Source organism: Juglans regia, chromosome 7 (assembly GCF_001411555.2).
Source record: "Juglans regia cultivar Chandler chromosome 7, Walnut 2.0, whole genome shotgun sequence".
Lineage (NCBI taxonomy): Eukaryota > Viridiplantae > Streptophyta > Magnoliopsida > Fagales > Juglandaceae > Juglans > Juglans regia.
The window spans coordinates 37,547,981-37,571,460 of NC_049907.1; the positions used below are offsets into that span (position 1 = coordinate 37,547,981).

The 23,480-nt window shown below is 35.2% G+C and overlaps 2 protein-coding genes and 1 pseudogene across 2 annotated transcripts; 2 read left to right on the forward strand and 1 right to left on the reverse strand.

The window, feature by feature from the left end:
* Window positions 1-1,609: 1,609 nt before the first annotated feature.
* Window positions 1,610-4,733, forward strand: LOC109014344 (protein NRT1/ PTR FAMILY 3.1-like). The gene is made up of 4 exons (XM_035692713.1): window positions 1,610-1,752; window positions 2,124-2,341; window positions 2,908-3,467; window positions 3,660-4,733. Exons 1-4 carry the CDS (start codon window positions 1,623-1,625, stop codon window positions 4,585-4,587), a joined length of 1,836 nt encoding a protein of 611 aa, XP_035548606.1. The 5' UTR covers window positions 1,610-1,622; the 3' UTR covers window positions 4,588-4,733.
* Window positions 4,734-7,760: 3,027 nt separating this feature from the next.
* On the reverse strand, window positions 7,761-9,665 carry LOC109014359 (NAC domain-containing protein 83-like). Its single transcript, XM_018996790.2, has 3 exons — window positions 9,457-9,665; window positions 9,021-9,322; window positions 7,761-8,112 (listed from the first exon to the last, which is right to left on the reverse strand). Exons 1-3 carry the CDS (start codon window positions 9,626-9,628, stop codon window positions 7,831-7,833), a joined length of 756 nt encoding a protein of 251 aa, XP_018852335.2. The 5' UTR covers window positions 9,629-9,665; the 3' UTR covers window positions 7,761-7,830.
* A 7,309-nt stretch (window positions 9,666-16,974) lies between these two features.
* LOC109014356 lies at window positions 16,975-18,118 on the forward strand (annotated as a pseudogene).
* The last annotated feature ends 5,362 nt before the right edge of the window (window positions 18,119-23,480 follow it).

Consider the following 23,480-nt stretch of genomic DNA (forward strand, 5'->3'; position numbering starts at 1 on the left):
AATATGGAAATTGAATTTACAACTAATACAGCATATTCTATATTCCTTTAAAAACTACCTGCCACCATTTATATATACCGGACATTCTTTGGATGCATAATTGTGTGTGTATATATATATATATATATATATATATATATATAGTAAATAGTTATTATACATTTTGAATCAAAATCATACATTATCATAACGATTGATTGGAAACACAATCCCCTCAAAATCATAGCAATCTTGGATATGGACAGCACCAGGCAGCCTGGCATTGTCACCTTTTGGAGACACGCCCATCTCCGAAATGATCAACCCTATGTTTTTCTCTAATTTGTATTGTTCTGAAGGATTATGTCCAAATTTGTTTGTCCTGAGTTTGTTCACGTACGTAAGAGGGGACGTCATTCTATGGGCAAAAATCACGAGCATGACCTTAAAGTGGCAGCTACCAGACTACCACAATACCACCACGGTCTCTTAACTTTTCTGCAATGATAAAGCTTGATGATATTAGGAGGCTCGGCTCAAACTTTTCTTGTTTGTCCTTTTCTTATCATGGGGGGGCATTGGAATTAGGAAAAGTTGCCTTCCTGCTCAATATAATTTCCTCCAACTGATGATAAAATCCAGAGTGTTTTATGTCTTCTGACAGTTCCAAGTAGTACTTCACAAATCACAGCTGATATATAAAGCTCCCATACATACATACATATATATATATAGCTACAAATCTAGTTCAGAACTAGATTTTTGAGTGATTTCCCAATTTGTTAATTTATTTGACTGTATGATTTTAATTATTACAGTTGTTTGGGGACCTTGAGTTGCATTGTAATGTTATGAACGTGAGAAGTGGTGGCCCATAGTACACTAGAAAAAAGTATGTAAATCTACAGAACTCAGAGAGAAAGAAAGTCGTGAGTAGATATCCTATTAATTATTAAATTCTTTTCGAGCATTCATGATTAAATGCTACATTATATAGGCTTTTGTTATTGTTCGGCTACCGTTTCGCCATCCCCCACGACGCCCTAGCTAGGCTTTCAGTACATGTGAATAGCGCATGCTCGCACGTGAAGAGACACAGCAGTGCTCAAGATCGATCATGTTGGAGAGAGAAGTCTATGCATTAAAATACCACACACGTATCTACCTCTCAGCTGGACCAACTTACTCCAATGGCTATAAGTGAAACTCCGGATGAGATTGAAAGTAATGCCTTTTTTGTCTTTTTACCGTTGCTATTTTATCAAAGATTCCTTTTGATATATTATATACCTTTCGTCTATTGCATATGTATACCTTAAGTACTCAACTAATTCAGAGGATGTAAGAAAGCCAGAAATATGAAACATGTATGGCGCAGATTAGGGGGATAGATAGACAATAAACAAGATTTTTTGGTCCATATGGGACATATTGCATGCAAAACTCAAACCATTAATTTGAATAGACAACCTCATGATTGAAAACAAAACAAATATATATGACATAAGACACCACGTCACATACCAGTAGAGGCAATCTGTACGTGGGTCCCCAGTACCACTCCGAAAATTTGCCTCTGCCATTTCCTCTGTCCTCAATCTGATCGCTCCACTATATATTGTCCTACCGTTTAGAGTACTAGTATGAAAACCACGTTACAGATGGAGTTGGCCCGAGAGCAAATGGCTGATGATGAGAAGCAAAAGAAGATAGAGGATGAAAAGAAGACGAAGCGGCAGCTTGGAGGAATCAAAACCATGCCATTCGTCCTTGGTATGCTCGCATTATTCCAATACTCGTGTTAAAGTCGTGCAACTTTCTTTCTTTGCATTTCTTTTTTTTTTTTTTTTTTTTTTTTGTGGGGGGTTGTTCTCTAACCGGGACGTACGATATAGCTTCTTGAGTGGTGTTGCTGTATGCTCTAAACCAGAGAGAGAGAGAGATCAGAGTGACCCAACTTATTTTAATGAATCTGTAAGCGCACGAGTCCCCCTGACTACACATTGTGATCTCAGATTCTCACTGCAACCCATAAACAAAAAGAAAGAAAAAAGAAAGTTGGTGATATTTGAAAGGAGAGGGTGCGCACTCCCACAGTATATTTTGAAGTTCGTTTAACTACTTTTTTTCTCCATTTAAAACAGCGAATGAAATGTGCGACAGATTCGCCACAACTGGTTTCCATGCCAACATGATAACGTATTTAACACAGGAGCTGAACATGCCGCTGGTAAAGGCATCCAACACCCTCACCAACTTCGGTGGAACTGCCAGCTTCACCCCTTTGATTGGTGCTTTAATTGCCGACTCCTTTGCCGGGCGATTTTGGACCATCATGGCCGGCTCCCTTATCTATGAACTGGTACCTATGTCTTCAATTCCTTGGTAAAACAACCGTACAATGAGTCACAAGTGTAAAGTAAAGCCCACCATATTATGCACGTGTGTGTGTGTGTTAATTAAGTTGGTTAATATCCTTGTGATTCAGAGTACTCATGTATTATGACTAGCTTTGGTTACATCTAGTAAAAAAATAAATGGATGCATCTTGTTAAAAAACGAACGGATGAGATCCGTCCATTTATTCACTCAATCGATCTCACTTGTACAGTTACTGGTGGTAAGCCAAACTCTTGTTATATACGATAAATGATTTGTATAAACTCCAATAACACAGAGTCCGTATAAGGCTTTATAAAAAAATAGAACCTATTTTGAAAAAATGTAAAAAAAATATTTTTTATTAATGAGACTCACTTTTTTTATAAATAATTTGCACTTAGACTTATCTATTTAGAACTTGTACCTAAACATTAAACAACTCTCACCAACATTTGTTCAATTTCGAAAAAAAAGAAAGCATATTTGATTGACATTTAACAATTTGTCATTGTTTGTAAAACTGAAGAACATTTTCAAGTCTCGCAGGGATTGGTGAGCATAACCATATCAGCAATACTGCCCATGTTCCACCCACCACAGTGCCCGAGTCAAACGAACTGCAAGGAAGCTTCAGCATCGCAGCTTTGGGTCCTTTACATCTCTCTCCTTCTTACATCTCTCGGTTCAGGTGGCATTAGGCCTTGTGTCGTTACCTTTGCTGCAGACCAACTGGACATGACCAAATCCAGTGTTGCATCTCGACGTTGGAATTTCTTTAATTGGTACTACTTTTGCATGGGAATGGCAACACTGACTGCCCTAACTGTTGTAGTTTACATCCAAGATAACGTGGGTTGGGGCTGGGGTCTCGGAGTCCCAACCATAGCCATGGCCTTGTCAATTTTAGCCTTTTTGCTGGGTTCTCCTTTTTACAAAAGATTAAAACCAGGGGGTAGCCCTTTGGTTAGAATGGCTCAGGTAGTTGTTGCAGCCACGAAAAAGAGGAAAGAAGCCTTACCGGCAGACTCGGCTCTCTTGTATGAGAATAGAGAACTCGATGCTGATATTTCTTTGCATGGAAGGCTTACACACACAAATCAATTCAGGTAGGCATGCACCGTTGTATAACATCATTTCAAATGTTAAGCATGCTTTACAATCGAAGTGACTTCACGAATCATTAATTTGTATGTAATGAGCTGAGACTAACATGATAATATAGACGAAAGAATAGAAATTCTCCATGTCACATATCAATTGAATGGTTAAACTGCTGGGCTCGTATATGACTGCTGCAGGTGGTTTGATAAAGCTGCCATAACAACAGATGGCGAAAGAACAGATTCAAAGCCACCAAATTTATGGAGGATTGCCACCGTCCATCGAGTGGAGGAGTTGAAATCCATAATCCGAATGCTTCCCATATGGGCAGCAGGAATTTTACTCGTCGCCTCATCTTCACACCAACATAGTTTCACTATTCAACAAGCTCGCTCCATGAATCGTCACTTGTCCCGTTCCTTCGAAATCCCTCCAGCCACTCTATCCATCTTTGGCATCGTAACCATGCTCAGTGGCCTTGTTCTATACGAACGCCTCTTTGTACCCTTTGCTCGTCGCTTCACTAGAAACCCATCAGGCATCACATGCCTGCAAAGAATGGGTGTAGGCTTTGCGGTAAACATTCTTGCCACGGTTGTCGCATCATTTGTTGAAATCAAAAGAAAAGCAGTGGCAGCCAATCACAACTTATTGGATGATCCGAAAGCAACTATCCCAATAAGTGTTTTTTGGTTGGTACCTCAGTTTTGCCTCCATGGGGTAGCAGAAGTTTTCATGTCTGTCGAGCACATGGAGTTTCTTTACGACCAATCACCCGAAAGTATGAGAAGCTCTGCAGCTGCTCTTTACTGGATAGCAATCTCCATGGGAAATTATGCAGGCACATTGATGGTTTCACTAGTTCATAAGTATTCAGGCAAGAAAAGCAACTGGCTTCCTGATAGGAACCTCAATAGGGGAAGATTGGAGTATTATTATTGGCTTGTCAGCGGAATCCAAGTCATAAATCTCTTGTATTATGTGGTATGTGCATGGTTTTATACTTACAAGCCCTTGGAAGAGATATGCAAACCGGAGGAAGTAGTGGAGCTGACTAGAGATAAAATCCCATTTTTCGTCTCCGATAAGAAAAGCGATGAAGAGACAGAGCTTCCAAGAAATTAATGACAATACTTGATTAGGATTAATGTGGGTATGTAAGATATCACTTGATTAAAATAATGTAGCAGAATGAAGCTTGATTTTTCATTCTTGATCCCCTTCTATTTAATTAAGTGAAGCAAGCAAAACAAACAAGTTTTCCAACTTAATTACTGATCTCTTTTATACGACATGTCTCACATCCAAACACGACCATGCCAGCCACTGCGCACGGCTTCATGGGGATGATCAGTACACACAAACACGACGGAGAGAGATCAGAGTGATTGAGATTTGGAAGTGATATATATATACCTCGAGAAACTTCACTATCATTTAAGAACTTTTTATATAAGTACTGTATATTACCAAATTTTATTACTTGAAAGTAATGTCATGTACGCCAAAAAGCCTCTGCCTGCCCCAAGTAAAGAGAAAAAGCAAATATCGATCATATATACTTCCATTTCAAGCTCTCAAAATCCCTCCACAGCCTGCCTCCAACGGGTTTCCAAGAGATCATGTTAACTCCATCATTGTTCGTTAATTCAACTTTCTCCAACAAATGAATGGTTTTCGTACTGAAGCTAGTCGACAATATTCATCATTAATGTACACTCCACTAATTCTTGCTAGCCATATGTATCACAAAATAAAAATGGAAACTAAAGCTGCAATGTTACAAATTTGATAATTCCTTCTAGGAATCTGGTACCAGCATCAGTCTATAGCTTTTCCAACCTGAGTTTAACTAGTGCGAAACGCCAAAAATACAAGCAAAATTTCTCCAAATCTTAGTAGCCAGATTACTATCAATAAAAAGATGGATGTTCCATAGATTCCATTTGAGGGGATGCTGAAAATTCTCCAGAATTTGTGGGCATTCATATCCTCTTATCTTCAGTAATCCTCAAGTGCACTATTGCCTTGCAGCTTCTACTAGATCATGCGCTCTACCTAGTTAGTTGATGGCGCAGGGATTCATTCAGACTTGAGTAAGAACATCATGTGATATTGGGCATCCCTAATTCTCATACCAAAAACTTTATTGCACATTCTTCAATTAAGAAGAACACCATCAAATTCGAGTGCTCTTCTAGTTCTAGGGACTGATCATCATCTCCTAAAATAATTAGCATGATCGCTTAAACTAGAACTAACTAGTCCTAAATTCGAGCGATTCGCAGATTGGCATAATTGTACATTAGTGCTACTTAGTCGTATGAAATGAATGGTATTGTTCTCAATTATCTAAAATCGGAAGGTGAAGTGTTTCAATAGGGGTAAAAAAAAAAGAAATGATTTGTATAAGTCTTAAATAAACAAACTCCGTACAAGTCTTTGAAAAAAGGTGGACCCCATCTAAAAACAGTGTAAAAAAACCATTCTTTATTAGTGGGACCCATCTTTTTATAAAGAATTTGTATGAGACTTGTACCTAGCATTACTAATGATAAAAAAAAAAGAAACCAAAGAGTTCATAGCACAACTAGCACAAAAAGGAAAATAGAGTTGAGAAACGTCCTCAAAAAATGAATTAATAATAAAATTTATATAAATATGGGTAGTGCTATGCACCCAATTTGCCCACTTGGTGTACCCCTAGTGCAAATTGTATTTTTTTTTTTTCTACTTCTTATATCAAATATTTTTTAAAAATAAAAAAATATAAATACGCTAATAGTTACTTTTTTAATTAGTAAGCAAAACTTTTTTTTTTTAAATAAATTTATGAGCGGTCAAAATGAGGAGACATACTATCATTATTTTCTAAATATAGTGATGACGTAGCTCATTCTTTCGTGAAGACATTGCTTTAGCTTTTATATTGATAATAGATAATGGGCAGCGATACTATGCCACCCAAGTTTGCCCACTTGGTGTGCCCTTTAGTGCAAATTATATTTTTTTTTTATTTCAAACAATTTTTAAATATGTTTAAACATTTTTTTTAAAAAAAATCAATACTTTTATAATAATCACTTACTTAACTATTATGTAAAAAAATAATATTAAAAATAAAATAAAATATATGAACGGTCAAATTGAGAGGTTTGCTCAAGCGGCATAGTATCATTTTCCGTAGAAGTATTATTATACGACTTAATTCCGTATTACTTGACACTTGCAAAGATCAATTCTAAAAGAATATTAAATTTTTTTGGGCAAGGAATAATAATTGTACATTAAAAAATAGTTCTGTATATCCAATGAATTAAAAAGAAATTGGCGCAAAAGTGTGCGAACCATGGATAATTGGCGCCAACAAAAGTAAAAAACAAAACTCTCGGTGATTTGTTCTCAATGGAAAAAACTGTCGTTTGGATTTGAAAATGAGTTAAAATAAGTTGAGATAAATTATGAATAATAGTGAGATAAGTTGTGAATAATATTAAGATTTATGAGTTAAAATTGCTGAATAATAGTAAATAGTAATGAGATGAGTTGAGATGGACTGTGAATACAAACGAAGTAATCATAACATTGAGAATTGTGGACGACAATGCTTATTTGCGGCGATTAAAGAAAGAAGTATTTGCGACCAAAAGTTAATATTGTACGACTTCTGTATTAGTACTTGACACTTGCAAATTATAATTCTAAAAGAATATTAAATCTTTTTTGGACAAGGAATAATAATTGTACGTTACAAAATATATAGATCTATATATCCAATGAATAAAAAAGAAAATACGAATTGTTTCTACACGAAAAGTAATAAATATATAAAAAGAACCTACAAAATTAGGTTCATCAAAATGAGCAGACCATATCAGATTATCAACTACTACTACAGTCTACACACACCAAGAAATAATCAAATACAAGAAATTTGGTTATCTTTACAGAAAACACATAATTTTAGATAAGATCCTTCTTAGAGTTATTATCTAATACGTACAATAGTTTTTTTTTTTTTTTTTTTATAGAAGAGCCGGTAGCCACACACATAGCAGCCCCGTCCCAAGTTTATAAATAAACCCTCACTTATGGCGGAGGAATACCGTGGTTACAATCAAGGTATTTGGAAGATCATTATTAATATGCAAGTAAAATCCTCCCAAATATATACAAACCAACAAACATCAAGTAAATAAACAAACTAAACAAACCTAGATCAAGAACAATACTAAACAGGCTTATATAATAAAAACCAAAAAAAAAAAGTCATAAAAATCATGCATGTACGTGTTTCTACGGTGCATTCGATCTGCCACTGGTGAATTAATTAAGCCGCAGGCTAGGCCAAGAATGCATGGACTTGTCTCAAAGTACAAAAAGACTCTCCAAGAATGCTTGAAAGTTATCTGGGGGCATATTAATAATGGCATCGATTTCATCTTGTGCTTGTAATTGATCCGATATTGATACTTCCGAAAAATTAGCAGCTTGTTCCGATGACGGAATATCAGTGATCCTCGTATCCGAAAATGCTTGTTCCGATGACGGAATATCAGTGATCCTCGTATCCGAAAATGCTTGTTCCGATATTGATGGGTCAGTCCTCGGACCACGGTACCTTATTCGACATAAAGTCCAGCTTTGAAACTGTAGGTAGTTGCATAAAATAACGTAAATGATGATTAATTAGAAACTAACAATTAAATTAATTGATGGAGCTATATATATATATATGCACACACACACATATAATGGGAATAAAAGCAGTGCATGCGTAACACTGACTAATACTCATGATGAGGTAATTTTATTTTTAGATCTTACTCATGATGAAGTAATTATCAGGGCCGGCTCTTCATTAGGACTTAGACAATTGCCTAAGATCCCTAATGGAAGAAGGCACCGTAAAAAATATATATATAAAGTAAAATTTTAAAAACATATATATATACCCAATAAAAAAATTTTAATTAACTCAATGATAATAAGAATATAAACAAAATCAAATAGATATTGTATCATTATTAATTTTTAAAAATATCATATATAATAATTATTTTACCTATTGTCCTTCTAAGAATGCACTTCTCTTTTTTTATTATTAGTTTAATAAATAATTAACTTGAAAATTATAAATAGCAAATTTTAATTTTTCAGTGTTCATAAAAAGTTTTTATATAATCCTTTGAAGAGACAATGGCCCACTTTTTTTAAAATGTGTAAGTTGTTTATAGAACTTTATTGACAATAAAGATTATAATTGTGTCTAAGAATCTAATTAAAGTACTTGTAAAACTAGATTTGATAAAATTCTCTCTAAGTAAAAAATTTCTTAATAAAGATTAAGTCAGTTATTAATTGAAAATGTAGTATAAAATCTTAATCAATAATTTTACTTTACAAAATTATAGGAATTATTTTTAAATAAAAATATAATATAAAAATAAAAATAAATTTATTTAATTTTACCTTTAAAAAAAAAAAGCCTCACTCAAAATTGCCGCGGAACATATTGTGCCGGCCCTAGTAATTATGAACACATGCATGCAGCTTACCTGAGCATTGGAAGCTAGCCTGTATTCGTGCATAATCCAGTCGGTTTTGGTTGCTTCTTTCCGGATTCGTTCTTTGTTTTTGTATTTAAGGAAGGTGAGCGACTTCATGTAACCCACGAGGTGGCCCTCTGAGTCTCTAATTTCAGTGTCTCCGGTGTTAGCCTTCCACCAACCTCCATCAGCATCCCCTTCTATATCCCTTTTGATTCTCTTCCCATTACCGTTTCTAGATACTGGCTCTCTCTTCACAAAAAAATATCGGTCATTATTCAAGGTCATGTACGCGGGATCATTACGGCCATCTACATGCACCAAGTTTCAAACCAACGAGAGAATCATGATCAGTACTGTACGTACGTAGAAGATTAGAATTAAAAACGATCGCAAAAAAAGATTATCGTGAGAAGAAACGAAAGGTACTGGAAGAAAAACATACGGTGAAGAAACCATGGTTCGTGAGCGTAGACGTCGGCTTCAACGATGGGACCATTCGGTAGATCCAGCCCCTGTATTTTCCGCCATAGATAAAAGGACACCAACACTTCGTCTTTGGGATCGAACCTGAACCCGACGGGGAATGATGTATTCCAACGTCTCGACATCTCCATTGATCGCAGCCTCTCACCAATGATCTTTCGCTCTCGCTTTTTCTCTCTTTCTTTATCTTTGTTCCGGGCAATATATTGAACCCTAGCCTCTGCTTTTGTATATATTATATAGAAAAATGCAGGGAGCCGGTTTTGGGCTCCCCATTTTTTTGCCCTATTGGATTTATTATTTTTTTTTAATTTTTTTTTTAACTTAGTTATTAGGAAAATATTATTTAATAATATTGTAAATTTTTTTTTTAAATATTTAAAAATATTAAAAAATGATGTGAAAAAAAACGAAAAGATCTTTATTATATATATTTAACTTATCAAAAATGATGAAACCCGTCTCTCTCGAACCCATCTCCCTCAGCGCTTGATACAGCTTTGGTTCGAGGGCTCGAGGGGGTGGGAGCTTCGACTCCTCCCCCCTCTCCCCACCTCTCCCCACCTCCGTCCGCTCTGTGCACACAACCGCTCCGTTTTTGTGTTGTTTTGTTTTGTAGGCTAAATAAGGGGGAACAGCGGCTCTGGTATTTCCGGCGACAATAGATCAGCACGCGCCTCTCCATGGTGTTGCCCAGCCGTCGATCTTCAAGTCTACCGAAGGTGATGCCATCTGGAGTGGCGAGTTGCCCGCACGCGCGGCCATAAAACTCGGAGGCGTTCGGCGAGTGGCCTTCTCGCGACGCCGAGAGGCCCTCTACTGTCGCCACGCGCGGCGCCGCTGGGGTCTGTGAGTCCGGAACTTCCAAGATCGGTCGTTGGTTTTCTCCCAGGGTGGCGCGTGTTCTGCACGCGCCTCCGCAACTGTTCGGAGCTTTTTCTTCTGCTGTTGTTTTTAGTTGTGTTTCCTTTGTATTTTCTTGTGTCCTGTATTAAAAAAAAAAATCAAAAAATCAAAAAATTTAGTCCCTGCGGACCGTGGTCCGAACTGGTGGTATGTCCCCATCTCCGCTTTGGCGGTGTATGGGGTTGGTGCACCCTACCTCGCGTAGTCGGGGTATGGGTTTTGTCATTAAGTATTTGGTTTACTCTGTCGGGGATAGAGATGTGTACGACGAACCTCTTAGACTTCGGTCTTTAGAGTTCTGTCGTCTGGGCTTGATCATGTCAGCCACGAAAGTGTGCTGAGGAGCTATTAACGTTTGTAACTGACTTTTTAAGTCAAAATTATATATCCTTTTTATGAATGGAATGTGACCCTTTATTATCAAAAAAAAAAAAAAACTTATCAAAAATGATAAGTTGACAAATTCTTACTTTTAAGGGCACACTTCTTTCATCTTTCATCTGTAGGACAGTCGATTTACGTAATTGAAATGAGTCAAACCTTGTTCAAGTGGGTCGTTTCCTATATATGTACACATATTCTCCCATATCCATGCTTAAATATATATTGACTAATTCTCACGTGCTTAATCAAGTAAAGAGATCCTGCACGCCAATTTAGGTGTGGAAAAAAGTGTCATCAGATCAACCTTCAAATTCAGGGCCGGTTCAATAGATTTTGAGACCTAAGACGATAAGTTAAAATATGATATTTTTTTTATATCAAATTAATTAATTTATATTTAAATATATTTTTATTTAAAAATTATTCTTCTTACTTTTTGAGATACAAAATTACTAATTAAATTTTTATATTCAAGTTTTTCTAATATTTCCTTTTCAATTGATAATATGGCTAGTCCATTTAATCTTTCCTGAGACATTGTTGATCTTAAATAAGATTTTATTAATTTTAATTTTGAAAAACTTCTTTCTGCAGAAGCAACAGTAATATGTATTGTCAATAAAATTCTATAAGAGATACATGCATTTGGAAAAGAATCAAGTCTTTTTATATAATTTAATATATTAATAGGAGTACTTTCTACTATTGATAAAATTTCTTTTAAAATTTTTAGTTCAGAAAATAAATCTAAACCATCAATATCATATTTCAAAAAGCTTTCAAGATTAAGACATTTTTTTTGCAAACTACCATCGTCAAGTGATTTCAATTTATTTATATCAAATAGAAAACCAAAAATATTTTCATATATTTGAAATTGTTCAAACCTATTTTGAATTGAAGAAATTGCTTGATCTACTATAAATAAGAAATAATTAATTCTAAAAGATTCTTCAGCAGATTGTGTTATCTCCTCATTGACATTTTCATCAAACTATTTTTTTCTATGAATTATTCGTTTCGCTCTAAATACAGGTTCTATTTTCATACTAATTGCAATCTCTTTTGATGAAATCATAGCAGGTTTAAATCCATTTTCTCTATAATCTTGAAAAAAATAAATAAGACCTTTTAACTGATCAATGGCAACATCTATATGCATATCTTTAGATTGCAGACTTTTACTTACAGTATTGACCGCAAATAATATATCATACCATATGGTCATGCCTAATATGAATTCAAAGTTCTCAATTTCATATGCTATTAAACAATTAGCTTCACTTTTTGTTTTAGGATCTTCAGTTATTTTTGCTAGTTGCAATAAACCTTCTCTTATTTGTGGAGTTTGGAATTTTATTGCTTTGATACTTTCAATTCGACTTTTCCAACGTGTTTGTGATAGTGGCTTAAGAGTTAGAATTGACACATTATCTTATAAAATTTTCCATCGCTTTGTTGATGAAGAAAACAAAGAATAAATACGTTGGATTATTCCAAAAAATGATATAGTTTTAGGACAAGAATTAGCCATGTCACATATAACAAGATTAAGATTATGACAACCACATGGCGTGTAAAATGCTTTGGAGTTTATATCAAGCAATCTTCTTTGCACCCCTTGCTCTTTCCTTTCATATTAGACCCATTATCATAACCTTGTCCTCGAACATTATTAATATCAAGTTCAAGACTTTTTATTGCATCTAATAATTCATTGAAAATACCTTTTCCACTTGTATCATCTACTTTAATAAATTCTAAAAAATGTTCATCTATTTTTATTGGGCTTGTTGAAAAATTAACACATCTTAGTATGAGAGACATTTGTTCTTTATGACTTGCATCTGGGGTACAATCAAGTATAATTGAAAAATATTTTGCTTCCTTTATTTTTTTAATAATATGATTTTTAATTTCAGTTGCTAGCAAGTGTATTAATTCATTTTGTATATTATGCCCAAGATAATGATTATGAATTTCACCATCTTGAATACGTCGAATGTGTTCTTGCACTACTGGATCAAACTCAGAAATCATTTCAATTAAACTTAAAAAATTTCCATTATTTTCTTGGTAGATCTTTTCATTTTATCCTCGAAATGGTAAATTATTTTTACCAAAGATTTTTACTACAGCAACAATTCTCATTAACACTTTTTTCCAATGATCTTTTTCTCTGTTAATTTGTTCTTGGATTTTTTTGTCAATCGTTTTATTTCTTAACAATCTCATTTCTAAATCAAGCCAAGCAATAATTAATGTTAGTAATATGCTCATTGGTTGTTTCATGACTTTTAAGCTTAGAACTAAGATTTTTCCAATCATCGGTTCCTTCATTAGCTAGTTACTAAGTTTTGAATTAAACAACTTGCAACAAAAGCAGAATACTCTATTCAAGTCTTTTGAATATACTAGCCATTTTCTATCATGTTTCTCCCCATTTGATAAGTTTCGTATATAATATGTAGTAGAAAAATGTCTAGAGTTCTCATCCTTAGGAAAGTTTATATCGCTATATCTACTTGGACCCTTTTCTACTAATAAATCTCTGAATTTTGTATCAACGTATTTCCATTGAGTTGGGTCATAAATATTTGAAGGAATAGAATCATATATGTCCTCGGTATTTTTATTTTCTTCTGTACTTTTTCAAAATTCTCCATCAATAATTGTAGCAGTACATGCTTGAGTACTATCCTCATATCCCTTTTGTTGGGTTTGTTGTGTTTTTTCATTATCTTCATATCCCTTTTGTTGTATTTCTTGATTTATTTTGTCATCTTGTGGTCCTATTTGGTGTGTTTCTTGATCATTTACAAATGTTTCACCTAAATTTTCTACTGTATTTTGTTTATTGGTAGTAACAAATTTATTTAAAGATCCTTTTTGAGATTCAATCAATTTTTCTATTCTTCTCTTTTTTTTAAGTTTTTCATATCGAGATGCATATTTTCTATTAGACATATTTTCTAGTCGAAAAGAACAATATCCACTATATAAAATCTTATTATGATTATGAATATTCTAGAAAAAATAAATATTAATATAAAACAATAGAATCTGATTTAGCAAACGAGATCCACTTTTATATAACAAATGACCTTCACTTTTATATAAAATTGTTAATCTGCATAATAAAATAAAATATCTTAATGTTAATATCTAAAATCAACAAATAAATTATAGACTAAAAAAAATAAAAAGAATAAGAATAAGAGTTTGAAAAGTGATGCATAAGTGCCGTGGCCCATGGGCCATGCAAATTGTGAAGTATTGATTAATTGAAGAAAAAAAAAAAAACCAGGGGACATGGTCCCATGTTCTGGAAAATTCTTCCGAATAGTAACATGGACGTGGCTGTTTTATTGCCACATATCTTCACACTTCACAGACTCATTCACCGCATATATGATATATAATATAGATAAAACACTCACTCACTTTATACAAAATAACAAACGTGAAACGGCAAGCTGCAGCTTAGATTAATTAGCGATTGAGCTTTGTTTACCTTTCAAAATGCAGACTATACAGCAGAGTTCCTCAACGTTTGACGGTGTGACTGGAGACAATGGAGAGCCAGAGAGGCTGCCAGTGCATACGAGCAAGATGGGCATAGACGCAAGAGAGAGATTAGAGAATGGAGAGTGAAATACAAAAGATAAGAAAAAAGATTTGTTAATTTCAGATATAAAAGTAGAATTTTTGAGATGTTCCGTTGGATTTTTTGAGATTTCGTAAAAGTAGATTGAAACCATTAAATTACAGTCATTATTGTGAATTTTAGTTTCCTAAGAGAAGTTGTAGCGTCTATAATTTAATAGAAATTTATATTTTCTTTTTATAATTATTAACATATTTTTAACCGTTGGCTTGTTAATTTATTTTAGATATGAGTTTTTAATTTCTTTATTTAGTATAAATATATATTTTTTTTTTTACTTAATTATTTTTATTTTTTGAGGCCTTCTTTCACTACGGGGCCTTGGGCAACTGCCTAACTCGCCTTATGGGAGAGCCGGCCTGGCTTCAATATTTCTCGTGTAGCTGTGTTCCTAAGGAAAGATCCCGCACTTTTCGCTCCTTAATCGAGCTTAATTAAATCTAGGAGACAGTGGTGGCTTCAGGAGGAAAGGTTAAGCAATTTACTCAAGGTATAATTTTTTGTGTTGTACAGGAGAGTTTGGTGGGTGCTACCTATCAAGATTGTCCAAGAGAATGTTGGCATACACAGCAGCTTGTACATAAAGGTATGCAGCAGCCCTTTCTGTACTGGCCTGGGAACAATATTTTTTTTTTTCGTAAGTACACATAGCTGGGGAACATATGCTGATTTCTTTATATATATTAGCTTTGGGGGCTGAATTGAGAATTTCATGGAGAGTGTGGAGTAGAGAGAGACAAAGCTTGAGTGTAAAGGGTGCCAAGTATGGATTTGTTATTTGCAAAGTACTATACCCACTAGAGGCATATTTCAGAGAGTTATCACTACAACATGCAGCTGGCTTCTTTAAAAGGCTCTTTATTTTTTTCGTGTACAAAAAAACTAGCTTCCTAGTGGCCAACTGGCCGGGAGTAGTATAAGTGCCTTGTATTTGCATGATTTTATATTACCATGTTTTGCAGGTGGTTCTATGAGCAGTAACCTGCCAAGCAGTCATACGAGATACTAAACTGGCTAGCACTTGGATTAGCAACTGCTGTGGGGTATCATGAGGAGCAGGAACTTTCCAGGTAAAATGTTGAACTTAAATCAGCTTCCTGCCCAGATGAAATCAATACACTGCATGCTATTTCCTGTTGATTTCTTGTGCCATTTGTGAATAATTGAGAGATGGTTTGATGATGCAAAGCCTTCTGGTCATCTTATTGCTGTATAAAAGTCACTTCAAAAATTAGCCAATGGGTTTTCCAAATAGTAGTTATATGAAGAAAGGCTTCCTAAGATTATAAATAAGTGCTCCCCAACAGAGATTGGTGAAGAGAGACCCCTGTATGGACTTTAATCTAGATGTTAGGAACTATGGTTAGGATTGGAACGATAAATTAGTAAGTGTGTGGTAATGATGAGGCTCCAAATAAATGGGTACTTTAGAATCAGTATTTTTCATTGTGTGAAGAAACACTGGTTAGTCAAACTTAGCGATTAGGGATTCTGCTAAGCTTAACTGTAATAATATGGGAGATGACTAATGGAGGTTTTAATTTCTGCAATATTGACATTTTAATTTGGAAGTTATGTACTTTTAATTCACTAAGTATGTGAAAGTTGAGATTTCCAGTTTGTCTGATTACTACAACAACTTAGCCTTTTTCCCACGGGTGATTTTGTCGCAATTAGTCCATATTTTTATCCAAAATAACTTTTTCTGGCCATTTCAAGTCATAGCTGACTCTTCAAAAATGCCCGGCAACTTAAAGTACTTAAAGCTACAAGTGAAATATATGTCAAAAATACTCTTTTTCCGGCAATTCTTTTCCTCGCAAAAAGTGCAAACTTTCGTCGCAAAAAGTATGCCAATCATGGTTAACTGGGGTTGGGAATACTTATCTGCCGTGATGGACATTATAGGAAATACGCATTTGCAACCAAAAAACTATTTTCGGCGATTTATGATCGCTAGAAATAGTCTTTTATTAAAAAAAAAAAAGATACTAGTAAAACGTTATCATAGGCTCACAACCTTACACCTAAAATAAATAAAAGAATGTGAACAATATATTACAAAAAAGAAAATATTGGAATACAAATAACTTGAACAATGAACATGAAAAATGAAAACTTGAACAATGGACAAGAAACTTACAGTAAACTTACATTACATTACAAAATATAAAATTACAAGATATGAGTTACATATCAATAACATAGTCTTCAATGTGATTTAATCACACCAAATAAAACTTCACAGATATTTCAATGTAGCCACCCAAATTGAAGACAACCGTTACGAATTCCTAGTATATTCTTTGCACCACCCAAACTGAGGAGTAAGAATGTATTTCAACAGAGAAAAGCACAAACCATGGAAAGGAACACCAAATTCTCCATGAGCGCTCATGCATGATTTACTGCACCAACCCAGCACCCATGGTTTCTCAAATAGATGCAAAACTAAATATATATAATTAAAGTATCCTACCAGCCAAAGAACACGTACGGATGGGTGTGGTACATAAAAGAATGGAGCTTCTGCACCATGCTTGTGAAAAATGGGGCTTCTTTCAAGTAAAGAGGATCTCTTCTTCTTATATATATTGTGCTTTATAAGTCTAAATTGTATATCAAATTACCATTCATTCTAATGAAAATATCGCTTATCCAGGTTGAGAATCATGGCATTGATAAAGAGCTGATGGAGAAGGTGAAGCACTTAGTAAATGGACACTATGAGGAAAACTTGAAGGAAAGCTTCTACAAATCCACGATAGCTAAAAGCATACAAAACCAAGGAAATACCTTTGATATAGACTGAGAAAGCAGCTTTTTCATTTGGCATTGCCCAACATCTAGCATGAATGAAATCTCGAACTTCTCCAAGGACCTATGGTGAATATTGATCTGTTATAATATAATTAAATGACTAAATTTACTTCTTCTCATCAATTTAAGCATTCAGGCTCATTGACATTTCTTATAATATATGTGTATATGTATGCATATATGTGTGTGTGTGTGTCTATCTGTGTATGCATATTGACTGATATTGTGCATAATTCAGGGAAGCAATGGATGAGTACATTGCTCAGCTGGTTAAGCTGGCCGAGAAGCTTTATGAGCTCATGTGCTAGAATCTTGGTTTGGAAAAGGGTCACATAATGGAAGCATTCTCAAGGAATAAAGGTCCTTCTTTGGGGACGAAAGTGGCAAAGTACCCTCAGTGTCCACATCCAAAACTTGTTAGAGGACTTCGAGAGCACACTGATGCTGGTGGGATTATAATCTTACTCCAAGATGACCAAGTCCCAGGTCTTGAATTTTTCAAAGATGGGGAATGGGTAGAGATTCCACCATCCAAGAACAACACCATCTTTGTGAACATAGGAGATCAACTGGAAATTTTGAGCAATGGAAGTTATAAAAGTGCTTTGCATAGAGTCATGGCTGACAAAAATGGGAGCAGACTTTCCATTGCAACCTTCTACAATCCTGCTGGTGATGCCATCATCTCTCCAACTCCAAATCTCTTATATCCCAACCACGTCCCTGTTCAAGATTACCTTAAGCTTTATGCCACCACAAAGTTCTCAGAAAGGGTCCCAAATTTGAGCCTATGAAGAACATGACTAATGGTCACCATCATGTAATTGCTTGGAACATATGCTAAAGAATCTAAATTAGCCGAGGAAGAATAACATGCATAATGAAAGGTATGAATCAGGAAGCCAAAATCTTCAATTTTTAGGATAAGAGACGACAATCGGCATATTATTCAAACATGGCTGCAACATACTCGATGCTTTGGTGTCCACACACACAGCACCAACAGAATTACTTCCAGATTTTACCCTCACTTTAGGAAAGGGTTCCTCATAATTTAGTAACAAAAACCACAGGAAAACGCACGCCCACATTCCAACCACAAATTGTATATACCTTCAACATAATTGGCAATCGAAGGAAAAGACCAAAGAACATTACCACTTTGAGAAGAAGCCGTCTCAGTCATGCCACAAATAAAATCATTTGCCTCCATTGGTGTCAAGAAACCTTCCTCCGCACCATTTTCTAGCTCACCTGTAACGCGAAAGACATTCAATAAGTGCTAGTTCCGTAATGAAAAACAACCGTCAAGGAAAAATGAAGAAGAAAACACCAAATTCTCATACCAAATTCAGAGAAAACAGGTCTAACGATCACATACTTGTAAGTGGGGACTATTGGAAGGAGCAGTAACAAGACCTCCCAACATAGATGAAGTTAAGTAGATAGAAATAAATTTCGCAACTTACCCTAAGCTAAAACCAGCAATATGCAAAATTACAGAGAAAAATCGAAGTTCGTAAAACGAAACCATGGGAGAATTGCTAATACACTATTTTCTGTTGGATAAATTAATATACTATTTTTTAATAAAATGCAAAAGGAAATCAAGGGAGAGGAAATCCCAGAAACTGAAAACAAAAGACCATAGATGAAATGTCTGAAGAGAGAGAGGTGAGGTCGCGGTGGCGCAGAGGCTCACATTCGGTGGGAAGGAGAGAGAGTTGAGGTCGCCTGGGGGGAGAGGCTAGCCGTCGGTGGGAAGGAGAGAGAGGTGAGGTCACCTGGGAGAGAGAATGGGCAGAGAGAAAAATGGGTATCTGGCGCGGGTCGGGGGGGTGAAAATGAAAAAGAAGGGCCAGGGGAGATTTAAATTTTTACCTTTTGCGGCCAAAATTTATACTTTTTGCGGCGACTATAATTGCCACAAATGCTAGTGGCGACTATTCAAGCAACTGCATAATGTCAACGAAAAAGAGATTTTTCTGTGAACATAGTTGCCGCAAATACAATGGTTATGTTTTTTGCGGCACCTTGTAATCCGTGACAAATATAATAGCCAAATGTAAATATTTTAGGCCAACTATTTTCTGACTATGTGAATTTGGTGGCAAATAAGTATATTTTTTGACTATGTGAATTTGGTGACAAAAAATACTTATTTGCCACCAGATAAAACTTGCTGGAAAAATTCTGCCCTAAAAATTATTATTTGTTGGCGAAACTATTTGCTAACAAATCATTTTTGCCGCAAAAAATAAGAATTAGTGCACTTTCTTTTTAGTCAAAAATGAATCATAAAAATTGGATTTTGAGACAAAATTTCTTTCGTCGCAAAAAAATCATCGCAAAAGGTCACTATTTGCTACCAAATAAAATTTGCGAGAAAAAATTCTGCCCCAAAAAAATATTTTCTGTAAACTTTTTCTAATGACCTTAATTTTGTAGGAAAAGTAAAAAAAATATAATGTGCAAACTTTTTCTGATGATCTTAATTGATGGCAAAAAGCCTTTAATTTTCACAGATTGTAACTCATGACAAATAGAAAATGGTCTAATATAACTATTTTCGACGAAATTTTTCTGACGACGTGTATTTGGTGGCAAATTGTAATTATTTGCAACCAAATTGTATTCACTGGAATTGTAAATTTTTTGTCATCAACTAATTCCATCACTAATAAATGCATATGTCGTCGTAAAAAAATATTATCTACAAACTTTTTTTGATGAGCTTAATTTTTTAGGAAAAATTAAGTAATTTTCACAGATTGTAATTCGTGACAGATAAAATGGTCTAATATAGTTATTTGCGGCGAAAATTTTCCGACAACGTGATTTTGGTAGCAAAACGTAATTATTTGCTACCAAATAGCATTCGTAGGAAAACTTTATGTCCCAAAAGCCACTATTTGTTGTAGTGGATGCGTTCTAATGTGTTTAACCCTAACCAACCCTTTGAGAACTAACCTTTATGTCCGCTTGCTGGAAATTCAGGTGAGCAAATGGCACAAAGTGGTCGAGGAAGAGGGAGAGGGTGAGGTCTAGGAAGTAGACGAGCTGGTGCTTACTCATTTAGAGGCCGACCACATCCTCCAATTCTTAATTCATGGACTCTTAACGATGCTTATGAGTCTAGCCTCCAAGCATAGTTTGGTAGACTCCATGTGCCAATCCAATGTTGGAAGCTGAGACTAATAGAGACGATATTGGTAAGCTAAATGACTACATATAATCTATAAAGTCATTTAAACCATATATGTTTATATGCAAGATGAAAGATGAACTCTAAGTTGCTGGCTTTGATTTTAATGTCATCCTTTAGAAGACTCCGCCACAGTGCATGTAGTCGTAAACGCGCCACAAAAGAAACGTGGACGCGGCCCCGCAAAGTGCATTGAGTTTGAAAAAATTTGGAAGCGCAGAAAAATACATTTGAAGATACGCAAGATGGACTGATGTACCCAAGTCCAAGAAGGATGAGCTGATTGACCGTATACGGGTAAGCCATTTATACCTTCATTGCAATTGTAAGAATGTGTTTTGCATCATGGGATGACATTATGTGCGTAGGGTGACTACATATGGATTGGGAATTGAAGAATCATCGATTGAAAGTTTGGAAACAACTGCGTAAGCGATTTAACACCTTCCACCAGGAGTTGCACAATAAGTGTTTAGCGTATGGCAGCCATGAAGAAGCACTGGCTTCTAGGACTAGCTTGGTTGACCCCCTGGTTTGGGTTAAGCTATGTGGGAGATAGGAAAGTGATGCCTTCAAGGTATTGATTGTTCAAAGATGATGTTAGGTGTAATTAAATCTAGACATAATAGAAAAGATTATTCTTTCATGTATATAGCTAACATTGGGTTATCATGGCAAAAAAACTCAAGCCAAAATAGAGAAAACCATAAGAAGCTAAACATTAATCACACAGTAGGGCATAAGTCATATGTGAGGATCTTAGAGGAGAAGATATAAGGTTTCTTTAATTCAAGCTGTAACAAAATGTTGCCTATATTTCTTCAGCTCATATCATTTGCACGCTGATGAGTCATTCATTTGCTGCCTTTTATTGTCTATTTCTTGCAAGCAGAGACAGACTAACGTATTTGTTTTTTTCTTCAGTCTCAGATTGACATTTTTTAGATCCCCAACAGATATCTGTTATCTATAAGTTATTCAAAAGGACTCTATGTGGGGTGAGAGAGAGACAATAACTGCTTCAAACCATTTATAAGGCACCTTGTGACTAACCACCAAATACTTTGTGAGGATCCTGCATGGTAGAAGCTATAACGATTTTCCATCAATGGTAGTGGATAATTTTTGAGAGATTAACATGCACCCCTAAGTTTTCAAAAGAACTCAAACGATCTGACTTGCTATGATATGCACTTATAATTCAAAAGTTTTTGATCAATTTCTGCAGTGTTTTTTTTTTTTTTTTTGTGACTATAGCTAGTTTAGTTAAACTTTATCTTTTGAATGAAGATCACCGCACATCTACCTAACAACATTCCACACATATAGCATTTTGAAAGAGCGAACTTGGTGGAGTTCTACAAGGATGTTCGATGGTCTAAGAAGAAGGATCAATTCTTGACATCCGCCACAGAAAGTATTTATGTGAGTCTAGGCCTTTCTTTTTCAGTCCAAATAGATATGCTAGCAAGTTCTATTTTTCAATACTCTCCCTATAAATGACATAAACAACACATTAATACACTAATATATAGTTTTGTGTGTATGTGCAGAAGAAGATGGTTGGTAAGATGGATAATTTAGAACTTGAGAAACGTACCGAGGAGGCAGCATCGTCCGTCTTTAAGGAGGTATTTGGTCATAGATCAGGGTATGCAAGAGGGCTAGGAGAGATGCTCATACTGGAGTCTACAAAACAACATGAGCGTGAACGGAAAAAAAGAATACGTTATCCTAGTGGAAAGACATAAGAAAGATGCTGCTGACTATTACAAGAGTAAACTAGAGTAGATGGGGAGATATGAGAGTACTTTTGGAGGGACAACTTGAAACTGACAAGTTGTTGAAGAGTTTCATGTCTGAAAGGCAATCCCACGAAAAGTCTCCTGGGGAGACTCAATGAGCTGCTTACAATTGAAATCTTTGTTGGGCATTTTGTTTTTTGGGTATTTTTTGGTAGTAAGATGGTGGCTGGGTTTTTGTTAATGGGTGTGGGAGGTTACCATGCATGTTCTGTGGGAGATAACTGGCAGGTGTGGGATGTTTGGTCTTTTGATATATCATGGAAAGTGGTTATTTTTGTATCTATGATATGGAGTGTAGTTTACATTTCCCTTTTTCATGATAGGGGGCAACTATGGCTTATAAAATTATCAAGTATTGGTTACTACTCATGTAAGTACATGATGAATATTTTCTACACTTATTACAGTGTGTATTGGCATTCATATAACTGGATTGTTTACTTACAGGTAGAGCTCAACTCACTTGTTATTGGTCGCCTTGCATTGCTGGATAACTGGGGCCTACATTCCAAAGGATACTGGAAGTTGTATTAGTTCTATGATCCCAACAATCACTGGGGAAATTATTTCAATTTAACTAAAGAAATCACTACTCTTGAAGTGAATGATGCTACTTTTCAGATGAATCCATTGAATTCTCCTGGACCAGATAGAATTCTAGTAACTTTTTACCAAGACCATTGGAGTATTGTTGGGCAAAATTTTTGTTAAGTTGTCCTCAAGTTCCTCAATTCAAATTGTGATATTGGCCACATTGATGATACTTACATAGCCAGAATCCCAAAGATTAAAAATCCTAAGAAGGTTTCAAACTTCAAACCAATCAGTTTATGTAATGTAATTTATAAAATCATCTCCAAAGTGTTGGCAAACAGATTGAAGATAATTTTACCTACTATAATTTCCCCCACACAGAGTGCATTTCCTCCTTGAAGATTAATTGTGAATAATTTAGTTGTTGCTTATGAAACTATGCACTCAATGAATAGTAGAAGCTTGGAAAAAATCAAGTTTTATGGCAATGAATCTTGATATGAGTAAGGCATATGATAGGGTGGAGTGGGGTTTGTTAAAAGCTGTGATGATTCAAATGGGATTGATCTTGTTATGATCTGTATCAAATCAGTATCATACTCTCTGCTTATTAATTATTCTCCTCAAAGTTCTTTTAGACCAACAAGAGGGATAAGGCAGGG